The 27,856-nt window shown below is 38.8% G+C and overlaps 1 protein-coding gene across 1 annotated transcript in view; it reads right to left on the reverse strand.

The window, feature by feature from the left end:
• The window catches only part of LOC149538908 (Ankyrin repeat family protein), a 43,390-nt gene extending 15,757 nt beyond the window's left edge, over positions 1–27,633 (reverse strand). The window contains exon 1 of the mRNA XM_089800297.1: positions 27,307–27,633. Coding sequence (XP_089656423.1) covers positions 27,307–27,496 — 190 coding nt within the window. The 5' untranslated portion in view covers positions 27,497–27,633. The remainder of the gene's footprint in view (positions 1–27,306) is intronic.
• Positions 27,634–27,856: the final 223 nt, after the last annotated feature.

Here is a 27,856-nt window from a genome sequence, read left to right on the forward strand (position 1 = left end):
TGGTAATCATAGAAAGAGCATACACGATAATCACCCAAACCAACTGAATGTGAACTCAACTGGATATAAATCATCATCACGGAAACAAAAAGACATTCGGAAACAAAACCTGCTACAACCAGCAATACACATACAAGAAGAACCTCTTCATTACCCAAAAGACAAACACTGCATAGTTTGACTGCCATGACACGTGTAACTGTCATGACTCTTCATATTTCTTGAACGGCTCAACTGCAACTAAAAGACTCTATGTACTTCAGCCATCCATCTATGACTGGCAGACTCTTCATAGTCTTAAACATCTGTTCTCAATGGACGAATAATCACTGCTAAATATCAGAGAATAAGAATACGTTTGAATGAATACATCGCATCAGAACACTTCATGAACAGAGGAAAGAACAGAGTTAAATCACAGTGACAACCATTGTAGGCGTAGAAAAAGACTCCTGTAGCTACATGTGCTAACAACCCCTCTTAGCTAAGGAGATTCCTTTCCAAATGCATTAATTTGTGAGAAAGGCAAAATCAATGATCACAGAATCTATCAACGTACACTCACATGACATTCACCATGGCTACTCCCATGTGTGAAAAGAACATTACACAAGCTCATATCACAGAATTGCTCAATGTGATATCATCATGGAATCTCTCAACATGGTGTCCACCATGGTTACTCCCATATGTGGAAGGAGCATATAAACAAGCTCTCATCATGGAATCACTCAACATGATATCATCGTGGAATCTCTCAACATGATGTCTACCATGGCTAGAGAGATGTCTACCATGGTTACTCCCATGTGTGGACAGAGCACATCTCTCTAGAGCTTTCACCTCATATTTCTCCATCTCAGAGAAAAATGCATTTAGCATGTATAAAAAGTAATCACCAATGTTCTGACTCCCTCCCAGCAAGAACAGCATTCTCCACAACTCCAAGCTTGTCTTGAAAAATGTATAAATTTCACCCAAGAAAAAGGTTTAATGAGAATGTCATTTGTTTGTTCATCGGTGCAAATATACTGGAGTTTAATAGCTTTCCTCAGCACCATATCTTTGATGTAATAATATTTGATCTCCACATGTTTTGTTCTAACATGAAATACTGGTTCACAGAAAACTTTACATACATCACAATTAACCACACTTGGCTCTAGTGCTTGACCAAACAAACTTGCAAGAGGTTTCTGAAGCCACACTGCTTCTTGAGCAGCTACACATGCAGCAATACATTCAGCTTTTTCTGTGCTTTGAGCCACAGAAGTCTACTTCCTGCTACACTAAAAAATCATGGTAGACCCCAAACTCAAACAGCATCTAGAAGTGCTTTTCATATCAAATTCACTCCCAACCCAATCAGAATCAGAGTACCCCTATAAGTCCAGATCTACATCTAAAGCATATCTCAAGCAAAATCAAGTGTGTTATGCAAGTATCTAAATGGATATGTCATGGTTCACACATGAACTGACTAAGAGCACTCGCTACATAACAAATATATGGTCTAGTATTCACTAAATACATCAAAGATCCAACGACTGTTTGTACATGGTAGAATTTACCAAATTAGAACTAGCTGCAGCAGATCTCAACTTCTTCAAATTTGTCACCATGGGAATAGCCATGGATTTGCAATCCAACATCCCAAACCTCTTCAAGATATCTATAGTGTATTTCCCTTGACTAAGAATAATCTCACTGGATCTTTATCATGCTTCCATTGCTAGAAAGTAATGCATAAAACCAAGATCTTTGATTTCAAACTCAAGGTAAAATCTTTCTTGCATTTAACAAAGAAGCTATCTTCTCCAGTATGAAATAAATCATCATCATATAGAACCAAAATTAAAACTTTACCACTATCTTTAAGTAAATATTTGAATCTGCATCATTCTTGGAGAATCCCAAACTTATCAAGTATTAATCAATCCTATCATACCATGCATGAGGTGCTTACTCAAGGCCATACAACACCACCTTTATTTGCATATAGGATACTCCTTCCCATGAATCGCAAAACCATTTGGCTGCTCAATAAATACTTCTTCAAAGAAATACAGTCTTCATATCCATTTGATGTAATTTCCAGCCTTTACCTAATGCAATAGCAATGATAGTCCCGATATATGTATAACGAGCTACAGGAGCAAATGTCTCCTCATGATCTATTCCCTCCTTCCGAGAGAAATATTTTGCCACAAATAATGCTTTGTACTTTCCAATACTTTCATCTGCTGCATGCTTGATCTTGAAAAGCCACTTGGCAGGTACAACTGATTTTTGTTTAGGCCTTAGGCCTTGGAACAACATTCCAAACATCTTTCTTAATAATAGACTAATATTCTTCTAACATGGCATCTTTCCAAACTTGCTGATTGGATGCTTCCTCAAAGCTAGAAGGTTGAGTCTCAATAATATGACTCATTGATGCTACATATTCTGAAAACTGTAGCAATCTCTTGCTTTCTCTAAAAGTCCTAGAAGGGGTAGCATAATTTTCTGACTCTTGCATTGTTTGTCTAACCCATAGAGGTCTCTTTCCACTTGTACAAACGTTGTTTGGCCCAGCAGTAGGTACTATGGGATAAACTGAATCAAAAGTCTATTTTTTTTACAGTGGACTCCTTCTGAATCCCATTAGAATGATCCAAATAAATATCCATATCCTAAGGTCTCTCTTGATCTTCATTGTCCAAAGAAAACCCTTTTGAGCTTTTGAAGGCAGCTTCCTCTTCAAAAGATACATCCCTGCTGATCTCAGTTTGTTTCTACCTTGGAATGTAGATCATGTACGCCTTAGAAGACTCATTGTAACCCCCAAATATACCTTTTTTTTATGGTTCTAGTTTAGATCTTTTGTATTAGGTACATAAATATAAACAGGACTGCCAAAAATCCTGACTAACTTCAGCTTTAACACCTATGAATGCCTCTTCAAGAGTCATATTTTCTAATGGTTTATTAGGACTCTGGTTCTGAATATAAAAAGCAGTTCTAGAAGCTTCTCACCAAAGAAAACTTTGTAAATTTTGATAATGAATCATTGCTTTGGCTGCCTTGATTATGGATTTGTTTTTCAATTCAGCACCCATTCTGTTGAGGGTTGTAAAGGCCATAGAACTCTGTCTAATTCCCTGCCTCAATTCAGAAATTTTGAAAGTCTCCATAAATGTATTCACCTAAATTATCGAATCTCAAAACCTTGTTTACCGTATTGGTAAAGAAATCAACGTATACAGACAATGGACAGAATAGCAGAATTCCTTATTATTATTCCCATATGCCAAAACATTACATTATGCTTCATAAGATCAATGATTAATGATAGCAGATGATTGATGATTTACAATGATCCCAGACGGGATATAAATACTATCCGCCGAACCTTCCTAAAGGAGTCCGTCAACCACAAACATTATGTCCGCTACAAACTATTCACCCGTTGGCTACAAAATACAAAACACCGACGACAATCATTCCATCGGCTACAAAAACACCGCCGGGACCATCCAATTGGCTGACACCATCCCCCCCAAAAAGAAAAGTCGTCTCCTGACGACTGACAAAATATCTGAGACAAATTAACAAACAAAATACATTAACAAACTAATTACAACAAGATAAATCTGCTTCTGACACATCACTGTCACTTCGTCCCGTGCCTGTAGCCTCTGCTAACACAACACTCTGCCTCCTCTATGAAGCCGACCTTGATAGCCACCTGTGCTGCTTTCTCTGTTTTCAACTCCTCGATACCCTGAGCCAAGTGTCGCTGCACTGCCTCCAATTGGATGATTACCTCCTCCCGAGCTCTCTATGCATCCACCAAGACAGCCTCCCAACCAACACCTACTCCCAGTGCCTCTGGTACACAGAAAGCCCATCCCTGCAGCAACTTCAACTCTTCTCAACTGGTCAAACTCCCACGACTGATATCCACAACGACTGGGGGTCCAAGGGGCAACGCCCCTCGCCCCCAAGACCAAATTAGCACTTCACAACCCACACAGAAATGCACGGAGCACACCATCTTTGTCATTTTCTGTCGATTCTACTCTTTCTGGCAACCACTGATGCTTCCCCTTCCCTTTGGCATTATCTATCACTCATTCTGAACAACTTGAATCTGTCGTCTTTTTTTTTTTAGAAAACCCCGCACACCCATCTTCTACACAGACTCAACAATCTCTCCTCCGCAAATGAGAAACAAAACTCCGACAATCTTTCGCTAAAAGCACTCCTCCGGCAATGAGAAGCTCAACAATTCTTCCGGCAATGAAAACAGACAGATAGATCATGTTGCGGAAGACCTCCCACGAAACAGTCCACGGGAGCTACCCATGGGACATGTCCGCAGGAGCCACCCACGAGACTGTCCGCGGACCTCTACTGCGGGACATGTCCGCGGGAGCCACCCGCGGGACTGTCCGCGGACCTCTGCTGCGGGACATGTCCGCAGGGGCCACCCGCGGGACAGTCAACGGGGACTACCCGTGGGACAGTCCGCGGACAGCTACCCACGGGACATGTCCGCGACCTCTGCCGCGAGACAGTCCGCGGGGACTACCCGCGGACAGCTACCCATGGGACATGTCCGCGAGAGCCGCCCGCGAGACAATCTGCGGACAGCTGCATCTGCCCACGGGACTTTTACTACTTTTTTTCTTTTTTTCTTTTTTCTTTTTTCTTTTTCTTTTTTTTTTTTTTGACAAAAATAAAATTAAATAGAAAGAAAGCATCTCAATTTTGCCTCCAAACGTCACCATTCAACAACGACGACAGAGTCAACTGGCCATTCTATGACAGCGACGGAATCTTCCTAGCACCATATATTTGCAATTTAAATTCGTTGACTACCGGAGGCACCTCTTGCTCGTCCAATGTCTCCAATTTGATCACCCGATTGTCACCAACCTCCCGGGTCTAATATGGTCCAACCCATCTTGCCTTAAACTTTTCCTGTTTGATTTCATCCCGACCATCGTACTTGAGTACCAACTGCCCCAACTGAAACCTACTGAGTTTGTCATGCCACGCCTTATGTCTATTCTATGTTACCTCCATCGCCCATTGTGCCTGCAGTCGTCGCACATCTAACTTATTTCCTTGCTGTCAATACCCTTCAAGTAATTTTATGGTGCAATGCTTTCTTTTCCTCCTGTGCGATCCGTTCACCGTGTACCGAATGGTGGGATCTTTCTTTTTTCTGGGTTTGGACTGTATGTTCTTCCCCTCAGCTTCAGGCGTAACCGCCTTTCCTTCTTTCGCTGCTCTGTATTCCTTCAGACACTCATTTTCCTCTTTTTTCTCACCTTCGTCGACCCTTAGCATATTACAACTCGAAAACAATTCGTAGTCTTCTATCTGCCAATGGTAAAGGCCATTCACCGAGTCCAGGTCGTCGTCATTCGATCCTCTGTCAAGTCTCAATACTCCTTCGTCCGATTCCATTCTCCTCTTTCCTTCGTCATCACTCTCGCCTTAACTTTCAAAATCTGACGATGCTACCTCCTCGTCGACCATTTGCGTATGCAGGTCAATTGTGAATCTTTTGCCTCCGCCCTCCATTGATAGGGTATTTCGTTTCCAATCATGTTTTACTTTTGCTTGCACCAACCAATCCTGTCCCAGAATAGCATCATATCCTTTTCTTTTCAATGGAATAACCACAAAATCCAATAAAAATGGTTGCGTTCCAATAGTCACCAGTTGCACCTTCAAGATTCCCAACGGTTTGATTCCGTGTTGGTCTGTCGTGAGCAACTAGAATGCAGGTGGCCATAAGGTCGACTTTCCCAACTTCTCCCAAGTATCCTCCGGTAACACATTCACGCCAGACCCTCCGTTGACAATTGTGTCTGTCAGAACCTTTCCCAAAATTCCCATCTCGACGACCGCCGGATGCCTTCTTGTCGTAAGAGCCAGAAGCATTGGGTCTGTTGCCGCCGTTGCACTACTATCCCTTCCTGTGTCCTCCGTTGCTTTCGAAAATGGTGCATGATTTAGAATGGCCGTCCGTAACTGGGGCATTGTGAGGAGGTCACTTATCTTGACCGATATCTCCGGTTGTAAGATCTGTCGTACAATGTTTTGTTCTACGAAGTTCCTTGCCAAAGTGTCGGTGATGTCCTTCAACTGAAATGTCCCCACCGATGATGCCTTTACAATTTTCACTTGCGCTTCCCCCAATCTTCTCTTTTCCTCCGCTTGCCTCCGTGTAATTGCCAGAACCTCCTCTACATCCGTGCCGACAGTGATCAAGTTTACTCCAGATTTTGGACACTTGGAATCTTCATGATCATCAAGTCCACACCATCTGCACAGTAGTTTGGGTGTGTTTGCCGTTGTACAATCCCGCATAAAATGACCCCACAAATTACATGCTCGGCATTGAACGATCGGCCATCCGTTTGCATCATACTGGATTCAACTTGGGCTCCCATTATTATTATTCGCATTGTTGGTATTTTGCCCTCTGCTATTATTCCTGTATCTGTCGGATGTGGCACCTGTACTATTTGTATTTCCGCTACTGCCCGACGGGGAAGCCTCCTGTGTAAGAAACACCTACGGAGATCCTCTTGTCTCCATGTTAAAGGGGCACTCTTTTGTGGAATGGCCTATGATCTGACAAATGTCACAAAATTGGTTCTTCGGACACGATCCTTTAGTATGACCGTCAGTCTTACAATTCGTGCACCACAGCTCATTGGCTTTTGGGTCCTTTTGCATATTTTTAAACTCCATCATGCGGATCATATCCTTCTGTAGGGCACGAACCTTCTTGTTGCTGCCTTCATCGTCGCTGCTATCATCTCCGGCAGGCTCGTCGTCATCAAAATCAGAGGAGCTAATTTTCTTCTTCTTTGTCTTCTGCTCACTTTCAAGGTCCAATGCTCTGTTATACGCATTCGCATATGACGACGGTGGCACAATTTTCATTTTCCTCCACATCTTCGAGCAGAGGCCTTCCATGAACCATCTTTTATGAAGTCCGTCTGTCGGCTTGCTTTCCATTTTGTTTATTAAGTCTTTTAATCTCCTGGTGTAGACGCGGACAGTCTCATTCCTCCCCTGCTTGGTATTGAAAATCTCTGCTACGATTTCATTATCATCCCGCAACAATTTAAATTCTGCCAGGAACTCCTTTTTAATGTTATCCCAGCTATTTAGCTTTTGTGGATCCGTATCCATAAACCAATCAATCACTACCCCTCGTAGGGTTGTCGGAAATTGCCTCACCCATTCATTGGTATCTGTAATTCCATTTGCCTGCCAGATCGTCTCACATGTCTTACAATGTCGGATGCGGTCGGTTGTACCATTGCCATCAAACTTCGGCAGCTTTTCTTTAGGTCCTGCCATCACTCCTAGATTCTGTGCACGAGCGTTGTTTGTTCCTGCAACACTGGCACTATTCACTTCCGCACCGGCGGTCTGCACTCCCGCATCGGCAGTCTGCACTCCTACACCGGAGGTCTGAACTCCCACACCGGCGATCTGAACTCCCACACCATAGGTCTGCACTCCCACACCGGCGGTCTAAACTCCCACACCGGAGGTCTCAACAGCTGCGAACCTTGGTGAAAAAGAAGGATCTTCTGAAGTTGTCTCCCACGGAAGTGTATCCCGGACGAAGAGGTCACTCCACGCTCGTGCTCCCTTGGCACTCCGAGCCGTGCGAGTCGATGCTCTTCCATCTGAATTCTTTTCCCTCGGCGAACACAAATTCAAGAACGCCTCATATGCTTCTTCCACTAACTCCACCCACTGTCGAGTCTCCTCCAGCAATTCCTCCGCGCTTCGGTTTCCATCGGCAATCTTCTGGAATCTCCTCCGGTGCTCTGCCTGCTATGCCAGAATTAAATTAGCTTGAGCTGCGTGAATGTCATCTTTATCCTTCACCGTGTTCTTATTTTTATTCAACAAATTCGGCATTTAATTTCCATCCGCCTACCTACGTACCAAGTCCATCAGGAAACGGCGCCAAATGTTTACCGTACTGGTAAAGAAATCAACGCATACAGACAATGGACAGAATAGCAGAATTCCTTATTATTATTCGCATATGCCAGAACATTACATTATGCTTCATAAGATCAATGATTAATGATAGTAGATGATTGATGATTTACAATGATCCCAGACGGGATATAAATACTATCCGCCAAACCTTCTCGAAGGAGTCCGTTGGCCACAAACATTATGTCCATTACAAACTATTCGCCCGTCGGCCACAAATACAAAACATCGACGACAATCATTTCGTCGGCTACAGAAACACCGCCGGGACCATCCAGTCGGCTGACAAACCTTGATCCTTTTTCCTGGGATACTTTTAACCTGAGCTTTCAATTCTTTAAATCTACAAAGTAATTCTTCGACTTTCTTAGATTTCAAGAAATAAATCAAAGTCTTTCAAGAATAGTCATCAATAAAAATTACATAATACCAAAATCCACTCAAAGAAGCCACAAACATTGGTCCATACAATTCAAAATGAATTGGACCTAGAATACCTTTTGATCTACTTTCACTACTCAGAAAAAAAACTTTTAACATTCTAGAAGTAGTCCTAGAAGCTTCTGACCAAAGATTGATCACGAATCATTGCTTTGGCTGCCTTGATTATGGATTTGTTCTTCCATTCAGCACCCATTTTGCTGAGGGTTGTATAGGCCACAGAACTCCATCTAATTCCTTGCCTCAATGCAGAAATTTTTGCAGTCTCCTTAAATGTATTCACCTCCATTATTGAATCTCAAAACCTTGATCATTTTTCCGGACGCACTTTCAACCTGAGCTTTGAATTCTTTAAATCTACAAAGTAATTCTTCGGATTCCTTAAATTTCAAGAAATAAATCAAAGTCTTTCAAGAATAGTAGTCAATAAAAATTACATAATACCAAAATCCACTCAAAGAAGCCACAAACATCGGTCCATATAAATCAAAATAAATTGGCTCTAGAATACCTTTTGATCTACTTTCACCACTTAGAAAAGAACTTTTAACATTCTTACCCAGTACACATCCTTTGCAAATGTCATCATGTTCTTGACTAAGCTTTGGTAAACCAATAACCATCTTCTCCATATATGGAAGAACTTTGAAGTGTAAGTGACCATGTCTCCTATGCCAAAGTTCCCTTGACTTTATGGAGTCATGCACTACTACTCGAATTGGACGAAGAGAGTTTATAAAGACCTTCTGAGAATTGGACAAAAAGAAAGTTTATAAAGACTCTCTTGACGAACACCAATCACACTGGCAAAATTGACACTAGAGTTCTTTGACCAAGTATGAAGTCTTCCTTCAAAAAATGCAACTTCCCCTTTGTCCTCTAATGCTGAAATTGAAATCAGAAATCTTTTGATTCCTAGAACAAACAAAAACCTCAATCAAATGAAGAGGGATGCCAAAATCTAGTTGAAGAGAAGTGGCTCCAACACATTTAACTGATTAACTTACATCATCTCCAATTATCACTTGTAAATTGGTTTCTCTTTCTACCAAATCAAAAAATGTTGTCGATATCTTGTAATGTGATGCGAACTACCACTATCAATCAACCAAGTATTGTTGTTGGTTGGAACATTGCTTGAGAAAGCTGAGATGAATATAATCCTTCTAAGTTGTCAGTAGATTCCTTTTTAGGTGATATCTCCAGATTAGCAGCAGCAGCATGATATTTAAATCTTTTGACACAATCTTAAGCAAAATGACCACCCTTTGTCCCATCTAAAACATCTAATGTGAGATTAATCCTTCTTCTTTGGTTCAGGAGCTGAATCAGAATTATTGCCTCCATCCCTCTTGAATCCCCCTTACCTTCCTTCTCTTTCTTTTCATTCGAATGTTTGAGCAGCAAGAACATGATTTTCTTCATTATGAGAGCTTCTTCCATTTCTTCTTGACATCAACCTACTTTCCTCTTGAATGCAATCAGCTATAAGACAATCAAACTTTGGAATTTCAGATTTCCATAAATGTCTTGTATGAAGGACTCCCAAGATTGAGGAAGACCATTCATTGCCAACATGACTAGGTTTCTATCTTCAACTATATCTCCAATGGCATATAGTTGATCTTTTAACTCAGTAATCTTCATGAAGTAGGAAATATTATGATAATAGATAGTTTCTATGATCTCTATTTAGTATCTACTGGTTATCTATTGTAATCTCTGTAAATATTAAAAAGTTTCTAATATTTAGTTTTTTGTTTATAGAATAGATTGTTTCTATTCTTTACGATTGTTTCTTAACGAAATATCATTCAATCTCTTGTATAAATTAATCTCTTGATCATTGTTAATAACAAGCAAATATTTTCCAATTACTTCGTAAAATGGTATCAGAGCCGATATTCTAAATTTTTTCAAAAATAATTATTATTTCTTGGTTGAAATTATTTCTCTTCTATTTTCGAAATTATTTACATGTGTATTTAATTCCAACTCTCTCTATAATCTGACTAGGGTTTTCGTTTTGAGAGATCTAAGTCCGCTGAGTTTTGGTTCGGTTCTGCAACCCATTTCTATCCAGATCCATCTTTTTTTTTTCCTACACAATTCTGCCATTTTTGTGGGTTATTTTTGTGGCGGGCTCATTTTCGTTCAAAACCATAATTTTTAGAGTCTTTGTCGGTTTTTTGAGAGCTCAACTAGGTGGTTGTTAGATTTTTTTGGGTGCCTGAATTTTTGAGCCAGCCGATCCAAAAACCGACAACATATTTTTTTTGGGTTTTTCGAACTCTCTTCTAGGTCACCCTTCAAATTTTGTACATCTCTACTTTTTGAGGGTTGCATGTATTACAATAATAGATAAGACGTCTATTATTAGTTAATGGTTATCTTGTAAATATCTTTAGCTTTAGTTTGCTTTCGTTTTTTGCTTTCTCTGGAATAGAATGTTTCTATTCTTTACGATCGTTTCCTAAGGAAACATCGTCTCATTCTTTTGTATAAATTGACCTCTCGGTCTCTGTTATTAACAAGCAAGTATTTACCAATTACCTCATAATATGGTATCAGAGCTAAATGCTTAAATTTTTTTGTTAAAATTTATAATTTCTTCTTGAAATTATTTGTTTAAATTTTTCCAAAATTATTTCAGCTATTTTCTCCAAAAACCTGCCTAGGTTTTTCTGTCTAGAGAAATTCTGAACTCGGGTCTACAAATTGCATGAAAATCGTGGTCGTTTTGTACCATTCTCAGCTGGTATTTGAAAATCCCGATTTCTTTTGCCTAACATTGAGTTTTTTTTTACACTCCATTTTCGCGTCTTCAGCCTGCACCCGCGCAATTTGGAGGCTCATGTTGTAGTTGCAGGGATCGTTTCTAACAGCCGCGCGACTAGTAGACTCGCGTTTTTGGGGTGAAAATCTGCATGTTTCTGTATCAAATCTTCATGCTCTTAGCCGTCTCAGTCTATCATCGTGCTCTGGGAAGCAGATTCAACCATTTTTTATCAAGAAATCTGAAGTTTTTTCAAGCTTTTTTCAGCTAGGGCCTTTTTTTTCGAAACCCTAATTTTTGGGGTCGGAAAAATATTTTGTTTGCAGATTCCTTCTGGGTTTTTCGAGCTCTCTTCTGGGTCATTCTCTGATTCTTCTGGGTCTTCTGTATTTTTGCCTCGAAGAGCGTGCCTTCACAGATTTTCACAGTTTTTCATTGAAAAACATTCCATGGCATCTCTGACAAATATTCTGCTCGAGCATAATTCCAAATTCAATGGTCGCAATTATGGAACCTGGAAGCAGCGCATCATCGCAATCTTCGAATATCGAAACACCAATCAACTTGTTCTGGGTGTTAAGCAGCGTCCGACTTCTCCGGGTCCTGATCAAGATACATGGGATCTGAACAATCGAGAGGCAGTAATGCTTCTCAAACTCTCCATAGCTGATGACCAGCTTTCTCAGATTCCATCCGGCAAGACAGCAGCCGAAATTTGGACACATCTCAAAGGTCTTCATGAGACTTCCGACAAGAGCAGAGCCTTCTTTCTGAAAAACACTCTGTTTTCTATTGTCATGGATGAGCGCACCTCGCTTCAGGCACACCTAAATCGGATTCAGGAAATTCGTGATCAGTTACTTGCCATCGGTCGCAAGATGGAGGAAGAGGATATTGTGGTAATCACTCTTCAGAGTTTGCCAAATTCCTATGAGCAATTTATCGAGACTCTCAACATCACATCTACTGGTGTTGATCTAAAGTTCACTGATCTCTGCACCCTGCTACTTCAGCAAGATCGGTGGAAACAACAGTTCGGTAGCAGCTCCAGTTCCACCTCCACTGAGCAAGCCTTTGCTGCGAAATCCTTTCAGAAGGATAAAGGCAAGTTTCAACAACCATCTCAGCAGAAGTCTTCTGCTCCAGCATCCGATGGTACCAAAAAGAAGAACATTCAATGCAACTATTGCCACAAGTATGGTCACATGAAGGTTGCATGTCGGAAACGCTTAGCTGCCCAGTCTAAGCAAACAAGTTCACAACCCAAAGCGAACAGTGCAGAGCACACTGAGCAGGCAGAATCTACCTTTTACGCCTTCATGGCTAAAAGACCCGCAGATCATGTGCAGTCATCTGCCTGGTACATTGATTCAGGTGCCTCTCGACATTTCACTCACCATAGAGACTAGTTTACTGACTACCAGCCTTATTCAAATTTTGTTATCTTTGGTGGTGGAGAAGAGTACACGGTTGTTGGTAAAGGCAACATTCAAATTCAGTCTGTTGGGAGGAAGCTCATATTCCTTGATGTGTACTACGTTCCAGGGATGGAACTAAATCTACTCTCGGTGAGTCAGTTGCTTCGACATTCTCCACACTTGGCAGTCACCTTCAGTTCACATCAGTGCACCATCACTGATCGGGCGACTAAGTCTACTGTTGCAGTTGGTCTTGAGGATCATGGTCTTTTCAGACTTACTGATTCTGGTGATTCTCAAGACTTAGTTATGGCTGCTCGGTGATCTTCTATCAGCACACTTTGGCATCAGCGATATGGGCACTTAAATGTGCATTATCTCTCACAACTTGCTCGGGATGAGCTTGTTCTTGGTTTGCCAAAGATTCAAACCCAACACCTTGGAGTTTGTGACGCATGTCAGGCTGGGAAGCAACATCGCACACCTTTCCCCAGTGGCGATTCTTGGCCACTCCTTCTGTAGATGATTTCAGTAGAAAAATGTGGGTGTATTTCCTTAAAAAGAAATCCGATGCATTTACTGTATTTCAGAAGTTTAAACCCTTAATTGAAAAAGAGTCTGGAAAATCTATTATTACTCTTAGATCAAACAATGGGGGGGAATTTTGTTCTAATGTTTTCTCCAACTTCTTGGATACACATGGCATCCAACGCCAGTTCACCACACCCCACACGCCACAACAGAACAGTGCAGTTGAACGTCGGAACAGGACAATCACCGAGATGGCTCGTTCCATGCTCGAACACAGACATGTTTCGAAGCGTTTTTGGGCAGAAGCAGTTAACACTGTAGTTTATCTGTTGAACCGGTCACCCACAATGGCGGTCAAAGGTAAAATTTCGGAAGAGGCCTGGTCAGGTCGCAAGCCCAGAATCAATCACCTGAAGGTTTTTGGCTCTCTTGCTTTTGTTTGGATCCCTGATGCTTCACGCACCAAGTTGGATGCCAAGAGTCAGAAACTGATGCTTGCTGGATATAGTAGTCTTCACAAAGCCTACCGCCTTATTGATGTTGAGACATCTTGTCTCATATACAGTCGCGATGTAGTCTTTGATGAGCAGCAAGGACCATTCATGCCTGTTTCTCCTGTTCCTGATCCAGCAGACCAGCCTATGCAGGTTCATGATTTGGGAGTTCGACTTCCATTAGGTCCACCTGATGGGAGGGCTCCAGTAGCTCCTCCAGCTCCAGTCCTGCCAGTGATACCTGTACAGACACCTTCGGCTTCTCCTGCAGGATCACCTCATTTTGAAGATGCTTCACCTGAGTTTGATCCAAATTCTTCTAATCAGGATCTTGCTGATCAAGCATCTCCTAGTACTACTGTTGGTCATTCTCCTCTCCGGCCTAAGTGGTGGGCTAAGACACTTGCTGATCTTCATGATGATGAGCTCATTGATGGGAGAACTGCTCGGAAAAAGAGCAAAACTACAGATTCTGTTAACTTTGCTCTTATGGCCAACATTCACAGTGTGTTTGAACCTCAAACATATTTCGAGGCTAAAGGAATTCCAGAGTGGGAACAGGCCATGCAATATGAACACCAGAGCCTGCTGAAGAACAACACTTGGGTCCTTTCTGATCTTCCTCCAGGGGAGAAACCCATTAGCTGCAAATGGGTCTACAAAATCAAATACAAATCAGATGGTACTTTGGATAAGTACAAAGCTCGTTTAGTGGCAAAGGGCTTTTCTCAGTGTCAGGGCATTGATTATGAGGAGACCTTTGCTCCTACTGCAAAGATGAGCACCATCAGATTAGTCCTAGCCATGGCAGCACAGTTTGGCTGGAAGGTCCATCAGATGGACGTAAAGAGTGCTTTCCTGAATGGTGATCTCCATGAAGAAGTCTACATGACGCAGCCTCCTAGTTTCAAGGTTGCTGGTAAAGACCATCAGGTTCTCAGATTGGTAAAAGCTCTCTATGGTTTGAAGCAGGCCCCTCGAGCATGGTACATCAAGATTGATACGTACCTCAGTGATCAAGGCTTCAAGAGGAGTTCTTCAGACTCAAATCTGTACATCAAGACTACTGACAGTGACATCATCCTTCTGGTTATCTACGTGGATGATCTGATCATCACTGGCAGTTCAGCATCTTTGATTCAGGGAATCAAAAAACACTTATGCCAGTCTTTTGATATGACTAACCTTGGGCTCATGCATTATTGCTTAGGTGTTGAAGTTTGGCAACAGTCTTCTGGTATATTCATCTCTCAGTCCAAATATGCCAGGGCCTTGTTAGACAAATTCCGAATGCAGGATTGCAAACCTGCATCTACACCTATGGAGAAAGGTCTCAAGTTATCAGCCAAGTTTGATTCTCCTTCCGTTGATGATACTACGTATAGGCAACTAGTAGGCAGCCTCATCTACCTATCTGCTACTAGGCCTGATATCAGCTTCGCAGTCAGCTATATTTCACGCTTTATGACAGCTCCTAAGGCTGATCATTGGATGGCAACAAAGCATGTGCTTCGTTATGTGAAGGGCACTTCTGATTATGGACTTCTATACTCTCGGAGTTCTAATCCTAAATTCAGTGGGTTCACAGATTCAGATTGGGCAGGCTCTGTTGATGATAAAAAGTCAACATCTGGATATGTGTTCAGTTTGGGATCCGGTGCAGTCACATGGACCAGCAAGAAGCAGCAGGCAATTTCTCTCTCTTCTACAAAGGCTGAATACAGAGGGACTGTTAAGGCAGGATGTGAAGCTGTCTGGCTTCGTCGGATGCTTGGGGATATGCAGATGTCACCAGCAGGACCGACTACTCTGTTTGTTGATAACGAAGGCGTTATCAAGTTAGCACGGAATCCAGTCTTCCATGAACGAACCAAGCATGTGGATGTTCATTGTCATTACATACGACAGCTAGTTGAAGACGGGACTATAGATCTGCAGTATGTTCCTACCACAGATCAGACTGCAAACATTCTCACCAAGCCTCTTGGTCCTGATAAGTTTGTCAAATTCAACTTGGTGTGTTAGATAGATTAACCATTAAGAGAGCGTATTACAATAATAGATAAGACGTCTATTATTAGTTAATGATTATCTTGTAAATATCTTTAGCTTTAGTTTGCTTTCGTTTTTTGCTTTCTCTGGAATAGAATGTTTCTATTCTTTACGATCGTTTCCTAAGAAAACATCGTCTCATTCTTTTGTATAAATTGACCTCTCGGTCTCTGTTATTAACAAACAAGTATTTACCAATTACCTCGTAATAGCATGTACTCGCATGTAGTTTGCATGTGCTCTCTTCTAGGTCACCCTTCAAATTTTTTGGGTCTCTACATTTTTAGGGTTGCTTTACCATTCAAAGTCTTGTGTTTTGCCTCCCTTAAAAATTCTAGTGGGTTTTCATAATTTTTTTCCTTATAAAAAAATTCTGATGGGTTTCATTTTTTTTTCCCCTAAACAAAAAAATTCTTATGGGTTTCTATAAATTTTCCCTTAAAATTTTCTAAATCTGTAATTCGCAAAGTTGTGTGGGATTCCTTTGTGTGTTTGTAATTTTTTCCTCAAAAATTATCTGTTGGGCTTTACCATTTTCTCTAAAAAAATGAAGCTTTGTATTGTCAGGTTTTGATTATTTTTCCACCTCAAAAATCATGTTGGGTTTTGATTGATTTTTCACCTCAAAAATCATATAGGTTTTGATTATTTTTTCACCTCAAAAATCATGTTGTGTTTTTTCAATTTTCTCCGAAAACTAATGGTTTTTTGCAGTTTGGTTTTTAGCATTATGCTCATTTGCAAAGTTTTGGAGCAATATGCTCATCTGCAAAGTTTTGGAGCATTATCCAAAGTACCATCAGCAGTCTTCTCAGCAGACATCCTTTGCCCCAGATTCAAAAGGCTCCTGGAAGAAAAACATTCAATGCAACTATTGTAACAAGTTTGGGCACATGACAGTTGAATGTCGCAAGTGCTTAGCTGCCCTATCTAAGCAATCCAATTCACAGTCCACAACAAACAATGCATTGCCTCTTTAGTAGACATAATCTGCCTTTTATGCTTTTTGACAACTTCGTGCTCTGAATAAATTAATCATTAAGGGAGGGTATTACAATAATAGATAGTTTCTATTATCTCTATTTAGTATCTAATGGTTATCTGTTGTAATCTTCTATAAATATTAGAACATTTCTAATATTTAGTTTTTTGTTTCTAGAATAGAATGTTTCTATTCTTTACAATTGTTTCTTAAGGAAACATTGTGCAGTCTCTTGTATGAATTGATCTCTTGATCACTGTTAATAACAAGAAAATATTTTCCAATTACTTCATAAGAGGAAATGACTGACTTTCCTCTAGCTATTTTAATATGATAGAGTTGTTGTCTAGGCAAGAGCTCTGTTGGTATTGTTGATCTCATACAGATCTTGAAGAGACTAGAACATGATTCTAGTTGTCTGTAACTTGGATATAATTGGCACAAAATGATCCTTTACAAAGTCTATCAAAAACTTTCTAGCCTTAATATCATTCTTCTTCCATTGAGTTTTTTGAACCTCATGAATTGATTCAGGCACCTCAGTCTCCACATATTCTAGAAGATCATTTTCTTCCAATGTAATGAGAACTCTCAATTTCCAAGCTGTAAAGCTTGACATGCCATCAAGCCTATCTTCAACCTTGAGACCATTCACCCCATTGGATGATTAGAAAGAAGAATTCAGATGAGAAGAAAATAAGGCGGCTTTACAGACTTTGAAAGAATTTGATCTTAGCTTTGCTGATACCTGATTTGATACCATGTTGATTTTATAGTAGAAATAGCACAAAGTAAAGAATAGAAATCTTAAAAATATAAGACTAACTCCTGGGGAAACCCTCCAAACAAAGCCACACCAAAATAATACTTTATTGAATTTAATAGGTGTCTGAATTACAATGTTACAAACTGAAACAATACTCAATCATTCTCTGAGACTGCAGACACTTTAAAAAAATACAGAACATCCACTTCACAATAATATTGAGTCTGTAATATAAATGACTTCACACAGAATACTCTGATAATGACCACAGATACTTCACAGAATAATGAGTACAAGAAACCAAATACGGTAATCACAGAAAGAACATACATAATAAACACCTAAACTGATTGAATGTGAACTAAACTGAATATAAATCATCATTGCAGCAAGAAGAGCTTCTGAAACATAACCAGCGAGAACCAGTATGTGAATAACCTCTCTGTTACCCAAAGACAGACACTGCATAGTTTTGACTGTCATGACACGTACTGTGACTCTCCATATTTCTTGGCAGTTCACCTGCAAATAGGGGACTCCTTGTATTTCTTGAGCCGTCCATCTGACCAGCAGATTCTTCATAGTTTAAAAGGAATTCTCAATGGGAGAATAATCGCTGCTAAATATCAGAGAACAAGAATACATTTGAATGAATACATAGCATCAAAACGCTTCATGAACAAAGGAAGGAACAGTCATATCACGGTGACAACCATCGCAGGTATACATGTAAGGACCCTCCTCGTGCGTACTTATTAATTATGAATCCTCTGTTAAAACTGTTATGGTAGATTGTATCGGAAATGAAGTAATGTGTTATGTTGCGAATGTCTTAAAAGAAACTAAGATTAGCTGATCCATTCATGTTTTAGATATTTAGTGATTCAAGAACTACTACATTATCCCAACTGTTAAAACATTAAAATTTCACTAATGATGGTATGAGGCATTTTCACCTGATGATAAGGGTGTTGATTTTTTGGTATTCTGATGATTAAGTTTTATGCTTCAGATAGTTCAGTATTCTTTAATTGGTGTTGTTATGATGATTAGGTGTATGCATGCCTAACGATAATTATTCTAGTACTTTAATCTGAATTAACGAATGAGTTATGTGGTATTGTTTACGTGATTCGGATGATTAAATGTGAGTAGAAATGAATTAAATAGTTGATTTTATGAAAGATTCATGTTTTGAATTATGTAACTATACAGATAAGTTTTGAATATATGTATGTGATTTTCTTGAGCTACTGATGTGTGCAATGAGCATGCAAGATATTTTAGTCGGGAGATCTAACAAAGAAATGAAACTGAACCCTCTGTATCCATTATGGAAACCAGGGTTAAATCTGATGAAAGATGCAAACCTCGTTGTTCGTATTTTATTTGTGTCGTGGATTGAATGAATGTATCATTCTGTAATCTTTAAATGTTAATGTTTCGTAACAGTGTTTTTATAGTGTCGCTTGACACCCGTGAATTGTATATGCATTCCAAAATTATAGTTAAGGGTTAACCGAGTGACCTAATGATATAAGTCGGATTAGGCTAGTGACCTTTTTGCTAATCAATGAGTAATCGAGGTTAATTACCCTAATCTTGATTAGTGAGTAATCTACATTTTAGTAGGTTGTTAGAAAGTCCTAATTTTTCCTAGCATTTGTTAAGTTCCTAATTAATCATAAAAGCCTAAAATCATTAAATCTTAATACCCAAGGGGTATGGGTATGGGTTGGAGGCATTTTTCACCCCCCCAGCCCCTTTTGTTGACTTTTATGGTCACTCAAAAAATCCATTTTTGCTTTAGTGCGAAAATAGAATGATTTCACCATGGGTTGAATGACCCTAACCCCACCTTGAGGTTAGCCTTAGGTTTAGTTCAACTAGAAACCTCTAGATCTTTTGGGCAAGTGGGGGGAGTTATTGCTTTTAGAGGTGGTTGAGTTATGGTCTTATTTAGAGGCAATTTTGAGGAGGTTTGGGTTGTTCACCCAACCTCTAGTTTTAGAGAGATTTTTAGAATTGAAGGAGAAGGAGAGGAAAGCTAGCTCTTCTCAAACTTGTTCATTGCCATAACCTATTTTCTCGAAGGTAGGAATACTTTACCTCATTTTGGTTTTATGTAGTGCTTCATGTTTCAGTTTTATTACTTATGTATGTTTGTATGTGTGTTGAGTATGTTGGGAGGGATTGGGAAACAGTTTTTCTTCAATGTTTTTCTTTTGTGTTTGTTTTGAATTTTCCAAGTTTTCTTTCATGGATGTTTGGCATTACTCACCCTCGGATAGGGCAAAAGTGGCCATTTTCGAGGAAAGGTCTTCAGTTGGACTCCAACAGTGTAGAGTCTCTTCTTGGGACGAGAAGAGGGAGAGAGGGTAGGGTGTTATGGGCCCCAACCTATCAACACAAATCACGTATGAGTTTTGGCATGTAAGAATGGAAGAATGGAAGTTCTTGAGTTATAGCCCCGATTGGGCACCTGTTTTGGTGTTGTGTCTGACATCTCCTGTTGGAAAAATCCACCTTCCCCCTAATTTTGATTCAATGTCAAACCTATTGTGAAAACCCGGTATGGGAATGAATGTCTGATTCTGTCTCCTTGTTATGGTTGTTGTCACCTGGTCAGTTTCCGTTCTCTCCACGATCTCAGCAATGTATTACAAAAAATGAAATGGGTCCCTTGTTAAGGGCAATGAAGGAAATTTAAATTGATTGTTAAAATTCAGTTATGTTCGGGATTGAAATCCTGTGTAAATTGTATTTAAACTTTTTGTTGTAGTGGCAACGATGCCGGGTTTTCTTCCTAGTTCTTTCCCGACAGAGCTCTTGAATCAGGTGGTTCAATAAAATGAATGAGAAATGACTGAACCACATTTGTTTATAAAAATTGAGTTATATTCTTGCTTATGATATTTCTGGTATTTCAGTTTATGCATATGTTTTCTCAAAATCAAAAGTAATGATGTTTCACCTTCCTGCAACATTCTTATGTTTCAAAATCCTATTCATTTGATTGAGATTAATTATATAACATGGTGATTTATATATATTAAGTTATGCAATTTAAGTTTAGAATATGTTAAGAAAATTTGCATTTGATTGGTACTTAAATTTCGTAATTATACCTGCGTATGAGGAAGTTAAGTAATTCTATTCGAGTACTTATGTATTACATTTAATCCTATTACCTTTTTAAAAAAAAAAATTAAAAATTGTTAGTGTATTTTTGCCCTGTATTTTGGGCATGACAATATAGATGACTCCCGCAGCTACATAGTGCCAACACAATTCGCCATTGTGCTACTATGATCATAGGCATGTGCCTGTTAACATATTGTTGAGTATATGCCAAAAGGGGAGAGTGTTAGCATGTTGGGGAGATTGTTGAGTGGTTGGCACTTGGATTGATTGCTTATATGTTACAGTCATGGCTTGGTTTGTCATTGATGTCAACATATATGTATTCTACTATGTGACAAACAGAGTTATAGTACATCGCAGAGGCAGATTTAATCAGTGAGGATTGAGTATAAAGAGTTAAGCAATGTGGGCTTAGATTAGTATTCGTAGATGTGTTTAGATGCTACATCTGTGTTCGCATAAGTTTGTTTGAAAAATTTTGTAGACGCTTAAAATCGTCCCAAACGCTATATTGATTTATTTAATATTTCCTGTGACATTATAATTAATTATTTATTAAGTAATTATATTTGTCATATTCTTCTACTTATTTAATAAAATAGGTTCATTTTCTAATGTATTTAAATTTAATTTAAATACTCCCCCTCTAATGTATTAAAATTATTTAATGCATAGTGCTCCATAAATCCCCTTTTAAATAAATTCTAATTTATTTAATCCCCTCCACTTTATTAAATTCTTTAATCCTATAATTAAGTCAAATCTTATTTAACTTAATCCTAATCTCATCCTAAAACCTAGTCTACACCCATCACTCTCATCCTTCTAAGCCTACCCGCTACTTAATTTCACTTATTTATCTTAAACACCTTTCTAAACACCTTTTAACTCCTAAGTGTTTGCTCACACATGTGTGAGAAGCTCATGATCCAATAAAGCTTCCACTTCATTTACACCTCTTACATCTTTGTCCCCCAACTCCTTTCCCCAAAGTTGCTCACACATGTGTGAGCACACCTTGAGCCTCTCAACCGTAAAGGCTCTTTTTGACTTCTTGGATGGCTCTTCCTTTAAGCACATGTGTCTCCCTTGTGGCACCTATGTGGATGCCACATGGATGTCACCTCCCCAAGGCCTCTCTCAAACCTATAAATAGAGCCCTTGTCTCAAGCATTTTACATCTCCCTCATTTGCATTGTTATCATGCTAGTTTAGCTTTTGAGTTCTCTAGAGATTTTATGCTTCGAGCTAACCTTTGGTAGTTGTTTGCATTGTTTAAATTTCTAAATTTTGCATTAGTTTCATGGTAGTATGATATTGCTAGGTTTCTTTATTCATTGCATTCCATTCACATTCACATCCATGGAATCCTCTGAGAGTGGTTTACTCATAGCCATTGCTTGAAGGTATTTCACCTACATTTTAGTATAGATTCACAATTGCATACTTGCATCGGTTTAAAGGGATTCACTCATAGTTGTGTTTGGGAGAGCACATCCACAGCCCTCCAACTAGAGCACACCAACAAGGTTCACATTGGGTGCCCTTGTTGAGCTGCTCCGAGGTTGTGTGAGAATCATATTTGACGGTTGCTTAGCTTAGTAAAACACAAGTTGTTTAGTTGTTGCATTATTTGAATCTTTCTTATATGAACATGTACAACTAACTTTGTCTTGTTTGAGCGTGCTCCTGACAAGTAGGTTTTTCGCGTATACTGGTCTCAGCAGTTACAGTTGACTTATTGAAGAACGGTTGCAGGCCAATGTGCAGGAAACAGTTTACTGATAATTCAGTTGTATCTGTTAAGCGAGATGGAATGAAGGTAAGCAAGCTTAGATCGTGGTTAAAGATATTTTAGTGATGATATGTTTGTAATAGCAGATGTTGGAGTTCATTCTATGGAAATCACTTAAGTGTAACGTGTGATATGTCCACTGGCAGCCTACTATGCAACTGAGATTTATTTTGGAAGTTGTAAAGTATATTGTAGCATGTGGAACTTTATTGTAATATCATATTGAGCTCCTATATTACTCATTGTATATTGAGAAAGTCCTCACAGGTCGACTCAATTAGTTATTAGGACAAGGTATAAAGGAAAGGTTGTTTCCTTGGTTGTGTGTCATTATATTGTATTCATGTCGATGTGATCAAAGGATGCAAATTTGATCAAAGCAAAGCAGTTGATGATGATGAGATTGATTTGAGAACTTTGAAGGAACTATATTGGCAAAGAAGTTATTGTATTTGTCAGTTCCCAGATATGTGTTTTGTGTAATAGTTCTGAAGCAATTTGGACAGTGAGTTTTGAAGCAATTTAGATAGTGAGTTCTGTTATCTTCCTTATTGCTCCTAACAAGGCTAGAATCTTTTGATAGGGATTCAAAGTCTCCTAACAAGAACTTATAACTCCTAACAAGGTCATATCCTCTTACAAGGAACTTTTATATTAGTACATCATTTTGTGACTACCATTCCCTCTAGGGTTTTCCCTCTAATCAAAGGTTTCCCTGGTTGACAAAACATTGTGCCATTGTGTATGTTCTATCTCTTGGTATTGTTCATATTATTGGTTATTGAAGTTGGAATTGATAAGTTTAGTTTGGATTGAGCATACAACTAATTCACCCCCCTCTTAGTTATATTAGTGGACTTTACTTTCTAACAATTGGTATCATAGCCCAATTCTTGATCATAAAGTTTAACAGCTTAAGGAGATCCATGGCATTTAGGTGGGAAAGTCTAAAGTTTGATGGAGAGAACTACGACAGTTGGAAGGACCAAATAACGACTCGCTTGTTATGCATGGGAATTGACTACTAGATGATCACAAGGGATAAGAAGAATGTGGTGGAAGAAAAAGATCTAGACTCTTGTATTGCAGAGCACAGGGAACTATTCACGTACGACATGTATGCTAGGGAAGCATTAATTTCTGAAATTCAAAATCAGAATTTGTTATGGTAAAAGGTCTACTCTTGCTCATGACATTTGGACAAGGTTAGAAGCACCGTATGAAGGGGATGAACATGCAAAGAATTCCAGATTACAGAATTCGAAAGCCATGCTCGAGAATGCAAGAATGCCGGAAGAGGAATCAATTAGAGCATTTAAACAGTCTCTGAGATTGTTGCAGGCATCAAAGGTTGTGGAGGATCTATGACTGAAATTGAGGCATGCTACAAAATTTTGAGATCTTTGACTCCTGCTTATGAAAATAAAATATTAGCTATTAATGAGATTATACCAATTATGCCAAACTTTAACAAAGAAACACTAATTGGGAGATTGCAAGCATATGAAACAAGATTAAAATAGAACTTACCTAGATCTGAAACTGTTTTTAGAGCTAGTGTGCAGAAGGACAAAAGAGTGCTAACCAAAAGTGGAAGCACTAGCGAGATTTTGCAAGAATACTGTTAGATATAAGTGAAGAAGATAAGAAAAATGATGAAGCTCTATCACTGATTGCAAAAAGGGAACCAAGAGGTAAGAAAACTTTTGCTTGTTGCCATTGTAAAGAACTTGGTTCCTTTTCATATCGATGTCCTAAAAAAGAAAGGAAGGTGAAATCTAAAGAGCCTTGCAAATAAAAGGTTACCAAAGATTGCTTCTTTGTTGATGAAGATGATGAATTTGATTTCAAAGAGATAAACTTAGTAGAGAGTGATGATGAAGATGAAATGGGATTTGTTGTTCTAAAGGAAGGAAGTCCTATAAAAGAGGAAAAAGCACTTGTATCATATGAGGAAAAAAAAAGTTTAGCTGGATAATAGATAGTGGAAGTTCACATCACATGATAAGTGATAGAGAAAAGTTTGTTAAATTCAAAAGCTATGATGGTGGAGTAGTTAGAGTTGGAAATAATGCTCCATGACCTATTAAGGGAAAAGGATCTATTACACTTGATAGTAAAACTAGCACAGAGGATGTCTATTTTGTTGATGGATTGAAACATAACCTTTTGATTGGATAGCTTGTAGACAAGGGATATCTTTTGCAATTCACTGAGAAGACATGTATTATCAAAGATAAAGATGGTAAACTGATTGGAACAAGTATGAAAACCAGAGGTAATGTATTTCAATCGAATGCTACAAAGATGACTTCTTTGGTTGCTATAATTGATGACAGTTGGTTGTGAAACAAGAGATTTTGTCATATAAACTTTGGTAACATTATAAAGATCCGCAACAGTAATGAGTTAAGAGACTTGCCAACAATTATAAAACCTTCTAAAAGAATCTGCAAAGAACGTGTGATGGCTAAGCAGAAGAAGAATTCATTCCAAGCAAATCATTCACTACATTAGAGAAATTGGAGATTGTTCATACATATCTATGTAGTCCTACAAGAACAAAAGCATTCTATAGTGAAAGGTATTTCATTTTTTTTTATTAATGACTTTACAAGAGTGAAGTGTGTAGCATTTCTTAAAGAGAAAACTAAAGCATTTGAGAAGTCTAAGATTTTCAAGGCTAAAGTTGAGAATGAATCAGGACTGAGAATTAAATGTTTAAGATCAGATAAAGGAGGAAAATTTACATTAAATCAATTTAACATTTTTCATGAGGATAATGGAATCAAGAGACACCTTTTAGCTCCTAAAAACACCACAACGAAATTGGATAGCAGAAAGAAGGAACAAGTCAGTAAGTGAAGCAGGTAGAGCAATGACTCTTGAAGGAAATGTGGCTCATATCTATAAGAGAGAGGCAATTACTAAAACAGTCAACACTATGAAAAAGTTCAGATCAGACAAGTACTGGTAAGACAACTTATGAACTATGGTTTAGACATACACCTACTGTGAAATACTTAAGAATCTATGGAATAAAATGTTATATCAAGAGAGAAGATGACATAGGAACCTAGAAGTGATGAAGAAATATTTTTTCGTTATTCATTGGAAAAGCAAAGCATACAAATGTTATAATCAGAGATTGAGAACAATAGTTGAGAGTGCAAATGTAAGAGTTGACGATGTGTGTGTGTGAGTGTGAGTGTGTGCGCATGTGCATGTTGTGCATGTACATGTACAGATGAACCCAAACCCCCTAAAATAAATTAATGGAACCCCAGGTCTAGTACCAGAACCGATAACTAGGTTTATAATAAATATGTAAGATTTTCATTTACAATTCTTATACTTATTCTTGATCTGCTCCTGAAGTTCCAAAATTATGTCCACTATTATTAATATTCAATTTCAATGCAATCATTGTTGTGTTTTTATTTTAGCCAATAAGGTTATTACCTGGGCAAGTCCCAGTATGACCGTGACATTGTCGCAGAGACTGGTCCAGTAGAGGAGCTTTTGTTGTCGATGGGCCTGGAATGCCAGCAACCTTCTTGTTTAGCTGATAAGGCCCCTAGGGCAAACCGTCTGGTCTGTAACCTGCCATGGAGCTGCTACAGTGGGCTGGTTCTCACCCATGCAGACTGCTGGAGAAGCGTGCCACCAAGCAGCCTTCTTCGGACCTGCATCTGCCACAGAGATGCTCCTACGAATTACCGTCATGTACAGATATATAAAGGAATGCATGAAGCATACTTTTACCATGCTCACATTTACAGTAGCAGAGTTATTTCAAGGGAAGATCTCCTAACAAAAACATTGTGAATTGATTTGGTGCCATTGGCTTTCCAATTTCTGAATTTAGCTGCTTTTGTGCTTGGAGACAAGGAACGAATCAGAAGAGACTCTGATTGAAGGTTAACTGTAATCTCAGATTTTGATCTGCTTTTCCCACAGCCTAGGAATTCATTTGTTCCCAGTGATTGGAATGCTTACGAATTAAAGACAGTAGAAACAAACCAAAATAATTTAGGGCTTTTGGAATGTATATATGGTGGGTTCAACAAGGATCGAATGCCTGACGATGGGCTACAGGATTTGAGCCTCGGTCACTTAGCTATAAATTGTTCGGTCCATTTAATTGCTCTATTAAAAATTTGCAAAATTTTGGAATTTGCAAAATTTTCATTTGCAATTCTTATACTTATTGTTGATTTGCTCTAGAAGTTCCAAAATTTTGTCCACTATTATTAATATTCAAATTTCAATGAAAACGTTGTAGTGTTTTTTATTTTATTAATTTAAACCTTACATTATATACCAAAATTTCCAGTTCTTATACTTATTCCTCGAATCTTTTTACAACTATTTTTTCAAATAGTACATGTATTTGTTCGACTCCCACCGTACCCTCCCCTTCCTCGCATCTTTTTACAACTATTTTTTCAAATAGTACATGTATTTGTTCGACTCCCACCGTACTCTCCCCTGCCGTGTCACCTCACCCCAAAAACCGGTCCCCTCTTTACCTCATGAAAAACTCCGTGGAAATATGATATACAAAAACTTAAAAGGCGACCTGTATTATTTGAAAGTATGAGATACATGCTAGCACCGTAAACAGTTCAAGTTTCATAGCAATTCATTTTGAATCCTCTTGAAATGAGTTCCTGAATACCCAAACGCCAAGTGACGCCAGCTTTTTAAAATTTATAGGAAAAAAAGCCTCCAGTACCCATCCACAATACAGCACAAAGGGGCCAAAACTGAAATTTCAGCTTTCCTATTATTTGAGTAGTAATCAGCTGTTGAATAATTGAAAGCAATTCATGTTTACCAAATTCTAGAAAAATCCAGCGGGAAAGAAACTGACCTAAAGCAAGGCGAAGGGCATTTTCATCGCCCAGCTCAGCTGCTTGCATTAGTGCCCGCACATCCGGAGAAACAGGAATGCCCTCATCTGCAAGATCAATCCAACCCTCATCCAACAGCTCTTCGTCTTCCGCCTCCCATTCTAACTCCGCATCATCCTCTGTGAAACCATTTCTTCGAGGCACGGTCATTGTTTGTCTAGCCTAACAACACTTCCCTTCTGTAGGAAAGAATGTTCAGTGAAACGCTATGCCTTAGGGTAACACATACAGCCTATTGTCTCTTATTATTCAGGGGTTTTCACCTCTGTAACCCCTCCTCTAAATATATCTTTGCCTTTTCTTAGATTGTGCTTTTTAAGCGTTTTGTTTTTTTTTGTCATTTTAAAATTATATGATATTGAGAGTTGTTGACAAGTGAAATTTTCAATGGTAAGGCATGAATCAGCATTAGCAATATTTATATTGCTTTAAGGTAAAACTATTATTTATATTCTGAAAAATATAAAATAATAATAAAGATATTATTTTGTATAAGATTTTTAAAAAAAT

This window comes from Cupressus sempervirens, chromosome 9, assembly GCF_028749045.1.
Source record: "Cupressus sempervirens isolate cs-2001-9-10 chromosome 9, ASM2874904v1, whole genome shotgun sequence".
NCBI classification, from domain to species: domain Eukaryota; kingdom Viridiplantae; phylum Streptophyta; class Pinopsida; order Cupressales; family Cupressaceae; genus Cupressus; species Cupressus sempervirens.